The sequence below is a fragment of the Colossoma macropomum genome, unplaced genomic scaffold (assembly GCF_904425465.1).
Source record: "Colossoma macropomum unplaced genomic scaffold, Colossoma_macropomum, whole genome shotgun sequence".
Classification (NCBI taxonomy): Eukaryota; Metazoa; Chordata; class Actinopteri; order Characiformes; family Serrasalmidae; genus Colossoma; species Colossoma macropomum.
The window spans coordinates 14,858,189-14,870,339 of record NW_023494791.1 but is presented as its reverse complement, the minus strand read 5'-3'; the positions used below and the strand labels follow the sequence as shown (position 1 = coordinate 14,870,339).

Below are 12,151 nucleotides of genomic sequence, written 5' to 3'. Positions count from 1 at the left end.
ATGGAGCCGAAGCACAAAGAGTTGTTACACCAGTGCCACCAGAACTTACTGGAGTCCATCACGGATGCAGACCAGCTGATCGAGCTGCTGAGCAAGTCGGGGACCCTCAGCGAGCGGGAGAGGTTCGAGCTGGATCAGAACTGCCCGTCCAGCTCGGAGAAAGTGGACCAGCTTTTGAAGATGCTGATGAGCAAGGAGAGCGACCATTTCCTGGACCTGTGTGTGGCACTGGAGAAAACCTACCCTCACCTGTACTCTGCCCTGTTCACCAACGGCGGAGGACCCGCTGACCACTCCGGTAAGTCTTCAGGGGTTCAGGGTTCAGCGCCTAAAATGTGAGATCAGACCGGGAGGTCGCCCTTCTTCCCTCTCTCCCTCCTCCGCCGTGCATGTGCCTTTCAGCCTCTGTGTGTGCAAGTTGGAAAACTCTGATTTGGGACTTGTTTCGCATAGACAGCCTAACAAAGCTCACAAGCATTAAAGGCCAGAAATCTCTGAGAAAACTCGTCAGTCTGTGTGCAATGAAAGTCAGGTGAAATGTGTTAAAACTCAGCCCTGCTTGATTTGTTACTGTCTCTGTTCGGATGCTCTGCCTCTGCTGGCCAGTGCAATGCAGATAACTTTCCCCTAAGCATAACGTCAGAGCAGTCAAGCAACATTACAGCCAGTATTAAGAGAACTTGCAAGATGTGTTGAAAGACTAAGCTCTGATAAACCTCTGAATTCAACCAGTCAGTAGGTAGCAGTGAGAGTTGTTCTCCTTTCTGGTGATTCACTCTCAGAGTCCAAGTGTAGAAATGATGGAGATGGCCTGAGTGTGCAGCTCAATATAGGCAAGTTTAGTTCTCAGTTGTTTTACTCCATGTTCAGCATGGTGAAAAGAAAAAAGGTCAGAGGAAGGGCAATGTGGCGGGAAAAAAGGAATTACTTATGAGGGTTCCCACTGCTTCCCCAGCTAGCATTCTTCCATATCACGTTCAGTGACGTTAAGCATGCCATTTACATTGCCATTTTTTCACAGCCATGTGCTCCCTCTGCACATCCATGGAATGAGGCTGACTGTTTCCATGGAAACCCTTGCCATGGTGCCATGGCAAATCGATCTGATCATGCATGTGCTGCGTTCCTATAAAATGGCTCTAGAAATCCTCATATTCCAGTTGGGATACGTGATCATGTGGGCCACGTTCTGCTTTGCTGCTTTTTGTTTATGTTTAGTCTGCTGTTCAACATTTGTTTGAAACAGGGATGAGCTAAGCCTGAGGGCGAGCTTGTAATTTACTATTTAATCCCCATACTTTATCATTTTGATGCCATTTGTCTGATTTGTTCTGATGCAGAAGATTTCCAGCCTCACCGCTGGCTGTCTCACAAAATGTTCACTGAACCTTGACTGAGTGTACTGAGGTTTGACTGTGATGAAACATAGTGGTGGAGTCTATTTTAAAGGAGTATACATCATAAATAAAGGTTGGGGGCGGGGGGATATATGCTTGCTGTGTGTAGAGTGGTTCGCCATGCTGCTGCTGCTGGCTTAGAGGATGCTCTGAAGAGGAGCACTGACATGGTTTAATAAGGGGTAAATGATGTAGGGAACATGTCTCATTTGGATTTGTTCGGACCAGTATTGTGACTGTAGTTGAAGTTGCATTTGTTTTTTTTTTTTTGTTGTCATTGTTCGTTTTGGCTAAGAAAACCAGCATATCCACTTTTCTGGCTTTTTCACTTTTTCTTAAGCGGTAATGTGCCAGGGGGTCAGTTAGTTATTGTTTTGTTGTCCTGCATGCATTATAAAGATGTTCAGTTGCTTCTGATTGGTCTAACTCATCTGCAGGCAGTTCGCAAGTTCCAGGTTATTAGGTAGACAATTTCCCACTCGGGACATGTTGGCTAAATTAAAATGGCAGCACTTTCGATTGGAATATTGTGCTCTTTTTACATCTCAGTTTTGAAATAAAAACTATCTATCTTTAGTTTGGAGAGTGAGCTCGAGTTGGGGGCTTTAAGTTCCTTCAAAAATTGATTGGAAGGAATTCCAATATGTTATGTAGTATGACTTTTGTTCTCCATGACATATCGAGAGGGGAAGAAAGGAGCGCTGTCGGCTCATGCGCACATCCAGTGTTTAGTGCATGCAGGCACAGTCCCACCAGCTTAAGTAGTGATAATATTCAAATAACCCCCCAAATACACACTCACAAAGTGCTGTAACAGAGGACCACGTTTCCCCACATCCCTATAGTCCTAGCTGGAGATATCCTATCATATATCGCTACACTGATTCTAAATGTGCATTGATGAGCACCTGCTATAGAAATGTTGGATTAGTCTGTGCATTTCCTGTAGACACTCCATGGTTATTCATCTGCGGATTACCTTTGTTCTTTGATATTTAAGCTCTTTCTCTGAAACATGCATTATCCTGCCTCTCCAACAGTATGTATTAAAGCTCCTGCACTGAGCTTACACTGATTCAGGTTAAAGCATATGTGTGTGTGTGTGTGTGTGTGTGTGTGTGTGTGTGTGTGTGTGTGTGTATGCATGTATATATTTATAATACGTGTGTGTATATATGTGCTTTATATTTACTTAAATTAGTTAGATCATGCGAGTATTAAATTTAGGTATGTTGTTAAGAGACTAAGACAGTCCTCGACCTCCTGTAGACTCTGAACAGACAGATGAAAGCCTGAGCTCTTGCTCTCTCTCATTCTTTTTTTCTTGCTGACTTGTGTTCATGCTCTCTCTCTCTCTCTCTCTCTCTCTCTCTCTCTCGCATGTGTGTGTGATGAGTTACACTGATAGCGACCTGCTCTGAAGTCATTCTCTCAAGCTGCCACTGCTGAGCTTCAGCTCTTTTCACTGCCAGGCCTCTGCACACACACAGGCTGAGGCTGGGAGCTGTGGAGGAGGGGCAGGTTTGGTTCAGAGCAGGGCCATGTAGCGGCAGCTCCAACTGCTCCGCATGCAGGCTGGAGAAACTGCAGAGCGCATGTGACTGTGCCTATATTGAACACCATAGGCAGTCATAAATCAACTTAAATGGGGAGACAAAAGATCAATGCTGCAAATCAGTCTCTTAAAGAGTAGAGGAATGAGATTTATGTGCAGTGGATGATAATTGAACGGTCACACTGCAATACAAGTACATTTCCAAGACTGAAATGAATTGGTTACTGTAACCCCTAACTTATAATTTCTGTTTACTGTTCTGCTTTAAATCCACAGCAGTAGAATGTATATTTTTTTGTGTGTGATTCTTGCTCTGTGCTGTACGCTAGACTATGACATTGATTTACATCAGCAGTGGGGAAAAGGCGACGCTAGCATTTATGATTAGCCCCATCCGTGATCCCTCATCCCAGAATAATTACATTTGGTAGAGTTGGGCTGTATCCACTTATTTCATACCCTCAAACTGTCTCCAGATATTACCACTGTATACGGTACTGCTGGGGCAGGAGAGCACAGAGGCGTTGTAAGTAAGAGCGTTTATGTCGCTTTTTTGCCGTCTCGTGTTTTTTGAAAGTTGAAAACAATCAAACATTTTGTTTGCTCACATGGTCACCAAAGAAGTGAACAAATAAGTGCATCATTTCCAAGAAATGGTTCAATAAATGTCAAACCATCTTTATAAAAATTGCAAAATATGTAAACAGTTCTGTTAACTAGAGGAGAGGAGCTGGTTAGCATTAGCTTGGCTAGCATGTTTGATTCTGGCTAATTAAAGCACCGACACAAGTTTAAATGGTAATGATTCAAATCTGAGGGAGTGAAGTCGACGCAGGGACAGAAGGGTAAACTTGATCACGTTCTTTGGTTTGGATCTGCAGCCTGATCAACTAACGTACCATTAGCTAGTAATATCTGAGAGCGCAAAGTCGAGCGACTGGTGGTCGAAATCAAGCTTGTTCTGAGGTGTGTGTGTTTGTAGTTGTGTAGCTGTCGCTGAGCTACTGTAATGCTTAGTTATTCTAAGGTTTTTCCTGGCTCTTTCTGTCTCTTTCTGTCAGCGCCACCCATTGGTGAATACTGCCAATCAGTGAGCCACTTTAAAGTGTAAATCGGTGCAGTGTGTTTATTTTGCCATTCAGACATGGAAAAGAAATTTACACATCATTATTTTAAAATATCGTCATCCTTTTTTTAAAATACTGACATCATTTTTAAATATTGCTGTATGCCATTATACCACCCAATCCTACTTATGGACTAGACCTCTACCACTTTTTTTCTGTTGGAAGTGGTCCATGTGTAGTAGTCTCTCCCTGTTACATATGAAGTGGTTGCTTCCTTTAAAATGTTTTGTCCATAGCAGGCCAAAGGGTGACTCCTCCATGCAGTCAAACAGAGGGCTGGACAGAGACAACAGCCCTTTTGTTTTAAGCAGAGCTACCCCGAAGTGCACAGTCAGCAGCTTGCTCTGTTTACGGACCGTAGGGGCTGTCAGCTTGGGTCCCAATAGATCAGACTTGTGGAAAGAGTGAGTTATGGTGTGACAGTATGTCACAAGGAGTGCTCTTAAACACTCTCTTCACTCAGAGATAGCTGGCTATTCTCTCCCTTTCTATTTCTCTCTGAGTCTGTGAGATGGATACATTCATGATTTATAAAGCCGCACTTGCCTTGTATAGTGTATACTTCTATAGTCCATTTAAAATGTGTCCCCTGAATTTGTTTTTGGTTTTTTAGAGTTTATTGACTTTGTTTCAGATGAGTTTTGCCAAAATTTGCAGTTAATATATAAAAAAAATAAGTTGGGTAAAAATGTGAGCTACTAATTAAAGAGCAGTTTTTCTCCATAGGCATGATATGATTATAAAAGAACGTAAATTCATGCTGTTAAAAGACCACCCATGTGAACTTTGAATTCATGCAAGATATACACTAGTGTACTCGAGTTTGCCAGCTAGCTCACTTGGCCATAGGTCAGTTTCAGGGCAGAACATCAGCCATTGCTGCTATGGTGTGGTGCTTAGTTTCTAGACGCTTGTATTAAAAGAAAGCTAAGGCTGAGGAAGCGATATTTTATTGGTTAGCCAAACCTGTAGGAGATGTCTCCAGATACTAGTGGCCAACCGCTAGAAGTGCATACACGCAGTGTGGCTGAATTTAAAAACGTGATCAAAGGATCACAAACTCGTTCAGACTCCTAAAATCTAGCAACACTGTCATTTAAAAAAAGTCCCACCCAAATGCGTGGCATAGCTGGGACCACAAAGCACAGTCCTGCTATTTTCTAAACTAGGAAAAAAATCAGTCACTGTGTATTTACAATGCTATTACAACAGATAGGAAGCTCACAGAAAGCAAACGTGTGGCTTAATCAACCAAGGGCAATCATATCTATATGCATATTGGGAATGTGTGCTGTTGATAAAACTAAATGACTTTAGGAAAGATATGAAATCAACCCTTTATTCATTTTCACTAGACAGCAACTGAGCAATAACACACATACTGTAATGGGGTTCAGCAGTAGATTCTACAAAGGAATTACTTTTTTTTTAGCTTGTCAAACACTTTGTGTGGTCTTACAGTGTTCTTGGAGGTGCGGAAACACTTTTTTTTAGTGAAACATCCTCCTAAGATGGATTGCTTTGTTTTGTGTTGGTGTTCAGTATAATTGTACAGTTAGCCAAAATGGTTGATTGTCAGAATATGTTCAGTTGGTTTTGAAAAGAAGAGTGAAGCTGAGAGTCTGAACTGCTTTTGTAGTCAAGCACTGACACTCATTTGGGGTACTATGAAATATTAATACAGATCCCAGTCTGATTCAAGGTCGCTTCAGATCTAAAAAAAGGGTTTTTAGGATCGCTGCCTCCTAACATCCTTTTTAAGGACTGGATACTCTGTGGTTTTAGCTTTGCCTGTAATGCACACTCACTTTCCTGTTCAGCTCTGCCTAATGCAGTGGATGCAGCACTGCTTTGCTGTTGTACTTCTACTTTAGTTGCTGGAATTCACAAAGATGACTTTCTTTTTGTCTAGCTGGATGTGACTAATGTGACTCAGTACGTTTAACCTAATTGGCAAAACGAAAATGCTGCTAATGTTGGTTGGTTGTGTTTATGCAGCTTGAGCAGTATTGATTTCAGGCCCATTTTCGACACTAATCTTCTCCTTTCATGGTCATTAAGGTAAAATTTAGTACTTTAAATGGATTTAGAATGTGTTTTAGGTATATTACGTTCACTTTCACAGGGGGTGGGGCATGTTTTTATACCTTTTGGATAGAAAAACAAACAGGACTGTCATGACCTTGAAATTTTAGCTTACAGTTATCAATTTAATTCTTTATTGTATGCAGCTATTAAAGTACGAACCTAAAGTGGCCAAATTGGCCGATTTACCCAGTTGCTAAATGGTACACTGTTGTGTGCACAAGCATACTAAATGTCTACAGTTACACAAAATTATGTGTAGAAACAAACAAAGCTACATGTTTTTCATGAGAGGGGAAAACATAAACAAACGAAACACTCATTCTGCTAGCATGCATGCTAAAAATACATGCTGATACATAGCTAACAAATAAACAAACATTACTCACGCTGTAAGCTAGAAGCTAGAACTTTTTTTGTTTTCATAAGCCTCTTCTGCTTGTTGTGGCGTAACGTGACTGAAGTATAATGACTATGGAAAATGACTGCAGTCAGTTTACATAATTGAGATTTATCTCAAATAATCGTGATCAATTTTGATTACTTGATTACGTTATAGTCGTGACAGGCCTAAAAACAAAATTAAAAAGCCTGGAGTCAGGATGGGGTGATTGGAGGTCTGTCATGATTATGAACTTTTAGCTGATAATTCATTGCCATTATAAATAATTGTTCTTAGCAATTTAATTGTCTTTTTTGTTTGTTGTGTGCAACTATGCAAATGGCCGAAGTGGCTGATTAGCTGTCTTACTACTTAGCTGTCGATACTCAGCAGCTCCTAACAGATACAGCTTGAGCTCCAATAAATAAACATTACTTACCACCACCCTCCAAAGTGTTATAACACCAGTGAGGTGCTTTGGCTAGAATTTTTCTTGTTTCATTAGAACCATACTGTGTCTCAATAAATGCATTTTCTGCTTTCTTTTATTTACATGTGTTTGCTTCAACCCAATTGATGAAATTGCATCAATTCACATTCTGTTTGTTGTAATGTAAATATTTGTGAAAGTTGGCGTGAAAAGTAATTATGATCAGCTCAAATAATTGGCATCAGGTGACTGTGTAATAATTGAGTCGTGCCTGAGTGTATAGAGGCAACAGAATATGGTACATATGGTGCAATTATCTTCCCTAACTAAAGATACTACTTTAGTTACTGTAGCACATTTGTATCCTGAAAAGCACCCCCCCACCACGGAGTGTCGCATTGTCAGAAATTGTTAAAAGCCATGTTTTGTGTGTGCGCTACATTGAAGTAGTGTTAATCCTTCCTAGACTATTTCTGCAAAGCTTTGAGCCTGCTAGCATCCCTCACCGCTTCATTTATTTATTTATTTATTTGCCTGCTTTTAGCGTTGTCCGCCATGAGGCAGTAGCATCAAAAAGGACTTCATTACCATTTTCAAGTGTTCCCAAGCTTCTTAATTACCGAGGAAGGCACAGGAAATGCCACAGTCTAAATACTGGTTGTGAAGTAATGGAAACAAACAGTGCAGCACTAACCTCCATCAGTGCTGTAGTCCGGACCCAAAGCCTGACACAGAACTGATAGCTGGCTACATCCGAGCCTCTAATAAAGGCTTTGTTTAAACAGGCCCACTAATCTGCATGAGAGTGATTGGCTTGACACATGCAGCTTTTAGGAGGTTGAGAGCTGTTGTTAAGCGTGGAAGAGACATGTAATACACTGCTGGGAGTGCCAAACAATAGGCAGTCTTAGAGAAATACATTTTAGGATGCTGAGCCTTTTGTAGTACAAAGAACGGAGTGAGACACGGTGACCTGGTGGGATGTGTTTTGCTTATTTTGGGCACGTTAAACTTGTTCAGGAAACTGTGAGAACGCTCACTGCAGGGAGGTTCATGTTTCCATGCCTTTGAAACATCGCTGCTGCCCTATAGGCTCAGCCTAACTTAGAACTTTTTCTGCCATACACACAGCATTTGATATGGCTGTCCTTTATTCGTGCTGACTTGTAAAATGTAAACTTGGATTGTAATAGATTGTGCTATATAGCTACCTAGGGCATATTTTAATGCAGCCAGTTAGCATTTTTGAAGGACTAGATCTGTTGTGAGCTGTTGCTGTGCTCAAGGTGACAAAGTTAGCATAGTGAGTTAGAGTTATATCTGCTATTAGAAGAGTGAGAGTTTTTTATTCTGTATAACTGTCTGTTCTTATTTTTTTCTTCTTATTAAAGACTGTGAATTCCTGATATGCACTGATATGGCTACTGCTGATATCCAGTATTTTAGGTGTACATTCCTGCTGATACTGATGTTGATGCATAAATGTTTATTAAATGTAGAAATCTGGAGTGAATCTACCTGGATTAGCATGACAGACAAAAGTAACATAGTAAAGTGAATAAAATGCAGGTATTTTGGCACAGTAGCCCAGCATTCAGCTTTTCCAGTGTATTATAAATACGAAGTCAAAGATCAGTTTTAAAATATTGGTTAAATCTGAACATGTGTCTCATGCTTTTATATTTTGATATATATATGCAAAACTTAAAAATTTCCCTTGCTTTTAATAAATCTGTAGTCCATATATGGAAAGTAAACAAACTCTTTGCATATATGTCCACCTATTCAGCTTACAAGGTCTGAACTGTGCTTGAGCCCAGACTGCTTTTTGAATGAGGGAACCTTTATGTAGCCCAGTAGTTGAGCTATATGGTTTACTGCTGAATTCCGTTATTTGCTATGTAGTCTATCAAGATTACTTACTGGATATTTCTTAAATGTGCAAGTTTGCATAGGCTCTGAGTGCTACTATTTGGTACCAGCAATCTTTACAGCTTCATGAAGAATGAAGAGATCTGTTGGTTTGCTTAAATGGTTTTGTGGACAGATTTGTTTCAGGTCTGCACAGGACGTGGTGAGCATGAAAGTAGAAGTTGCCCACAACTGAGGTGACTATGGTTAGAGGTTGAGGGATAGTGGAAGCTCTGTGAAGTTGTGCTGAGTGTCAGTTTTTCTCTCATTCTTTGCTTCTTCGTACTGGCTTCCATCTCCAGTTCTGTCTTTTCATCTTTCTTCTCAGTGTCACTTGCTTTCTATGATCCAAGGATTACCTGATGTAATTTCATCCATTATTGTAATTGGAGACTATTAGATTACACTGCTGCCTAGCCTGATTTTCAAAAGTGGGAATGCCCCTTAAATTTGCGTGACGTCATCTGATAGTGTGAGAGCTCAGCGCCGCCGGCTCTCCTCATTTCCCCCTCTCATCACAACTACTGTAAACACTGCCACATCACATGACCAACGCTAGGTCCCAATTGGCCGCTTCTTCTGAACCTTGCCCTCGGTGCCACAGCCTTGCCATACGGCCTCATGGGAAACTGCAGGCTGACTGAACAAAGGCTTCCTGGGCCGTGTGGTGCCTCTGCTCCTGAGGCACATTGCGCTCTGTCTTTCAGCTGTCTGTAGGAGAAAAGGGGCGACTCTGAGCTGGGCTCACTCCAGATTTAATCAAACAGCAGTGGCTCCTACAGCAAAGCAGGAACACTGCCAGAGTCAGTTTGATTTAGAGGCCTGAGATGTGGGTAAACAGAATCGTTTGTCAGGCTCTCTCTATAGCCCTCTCTGCAGGCCCGGCATGACGAACAGGACCGGCTGACAATAACTGAAGCTGACAGTAGTTAACACAGAATAGCAGCTGGGCTTTATCAAATCTGTTATTTTTGGAATGCATATTATCATCAAGAGCCCCAAGTTCACTCCTCTCCCTTTGAAGCCATATGTTTGAATTAGATTATTCTGGCTTGATGAGATCCACAGATAAATCAAAATCTCAAAAAAAAAAACAGTTTCTGATTTGAAGCCCTGAGCACAGGCCTGCATGTATTTTTGGAAAAACTCTGGGTGAAATATTTGGAGATCCGTTATTAAGGCAGTTTTTTTTGTGGAAAACGCTTTGTTTTTCAAAATGACATACATTCTCTTCCAACAGTGTATTTTTATTTTCTTTGCCTCTGATTAGCAGGATTTAAATTTCACCAGGGTTTGCCATGGCAACACGTGTCTTCCCCTATTTGTGATTTTGGTGTGGGTTTTCGGGGGGTTAATCACCAAGTTGCCTGAAACAACTGTTTGACAAAGAGTATGTACAACAGGGGGGAAAAAAAACATAGTGGCCCAAGGCAAGGCCTGCCTTTGCTGACCTACTTAATACACGGAGACGGGCTTTTGTTATTGTTCTTATCATATCTTTAACGTGACTAACATTTCCTCATTGTATCTAATCTCAGATCTTTGCATGAAATGCAGCCATTCCCTTAGAATAATACTCTTATTTAACAGTATATGTAGCATATTGACATAAAATAATTATCCTGTTAAAATCAGTGTTCAGAATTTTGCTATTTGTGAACAGTGAACTGACTTGGAGAGCTGCAGTGGACATCAGATGTGATGTAGGCTGGCTTTAAGCTCAACCAGCTAGAATCTGTAGAAAAAGACAGAGAGCTTTAAACAGATACAGGCTTTATTGATGCAATTTGATTGAGTATTTGGCTGATGGTAATTAACATAGTAGACTTGTGGCAAAGGCTAGTACCTGTAACCTATACTCCAATAAGATGTCCTCTCACTTATTGGCAATGGCTGTTTGCGTTATAGCTGCGTCTTTGACACGTGTGTAAATTTGATTGAATTTAAAATCCATCAGTCATTCGAAGGTTAGTTTCAGTGTCATATGCTCCACCTACAGATGTACCTGGAATTTGATGTCTGTTGCAAAGAGGCGTGTCAAAGTCGTGAAATGTTAGCTGACGATTTATTGCCATTAACAATTTAAATTGCTTATTGTTTTATTGTATACAACTGAACTGTCTTTTCTATTTATATAATACAATAATACCTCATATTCTGGAAGAGCAGAACGTTTAGGTGACGCTGAGTTACTGTTCATTTTACTGAACATATGTCAATATATGTTGTATTTCTAAGTAATGCTAATACGTGTGCATGTAGTGCCAATTTCTATGTTTATAAATGTTTCTATATTGTAATCACCATCCGCAGATGTACACATACACAAAACACTGGATATCAGCGGCCCACAGTTCCCTTATCAGTGCACACTAGGGCAGCAACAAACGACTAACAAATGACTAATTTGATTGGTATAGCAAATTTGTCTATTTGATTACCAATTAATTACAAATTACCTAATAACTCTTATGTAGCTGTCAGCTTTTAAATTTAATGGGGTTGTTTTATGCATTTGCTAACTGACAAGGAAGACAATAAAGATGAATAACTGATTTAGAAAATTCACTGTTTTAATGAACTTTCCTGTTAATACAAAAGATAAATAAAACTTCAAAATATTTTCCTGTCATCATTTAAAACCAGGGATCTGCAAAGTTGCAGCAATAAAATATAACAAAACTAAATCAGTTTTCCTTTAATCAAGTAAATAAAAAATCGATCTAAATTTAAATTTTGAATATAAACAGTGCAGTCTGTGCTTGCTGCATTCTGCTGTCTGTCTACGCTCTGTTACAGCTACATTTTACTATCACAGGTCTTTATTGAAACGGAGGAAGGTCAGCATCTCTGCGTGGTCTTGTTAGAGGCTCGCTCTCTTCTGAGAGCAGATATTCCCGCTGCAGAGGAGAAGCGCTCTTATGGAGTGGATGGGAAAGTGGCAAAAGTTTGTAGCGAATGTTTGTGGCGAACTTCTTCTCTATGAAGAGTTAAATTTGAACGATTTTGTGTAAACACTTCATTTCAACTGTAACCCTTCACCCAGCTGCCCTGTAGGTTCACGTAGAACTACTTCCTGAAACTTTGCAAGTCGTGGCAAACGTTTACAGAGAACAGAAAACTGCGTGCAGCTGTTTGCAAACGTACTCTGTGTTCCCCGAAGTTGGCCCCTGTGGCCTCGATGTTAAGACAGCGATGCAGTGTTTAACGTTACTTGGAATGTGAACAGGGTCCTTGTGAATAATAGCTACTTGCTTCTCCGTT

General features: G+C 40.5%; 1 protein-coding gene across 1 annotated transcript in view; it reads left to right on the top strand.

Annotated features, from left to right (window-relative positions):
* The window catches only part of dlg5a (discs, large homolog 5a (Drosophila)), a 57,414-nt gene continuing 45,263 nt past the window's right edge, over positions 1-12,151 (top strand). The window contains 1 exon segment of the mRNA XM_036574034.1: positions 1-298. Within this exon segment, the coding sequence (XP_036429927.1) occupies positions 1-298 (298 nt within the window).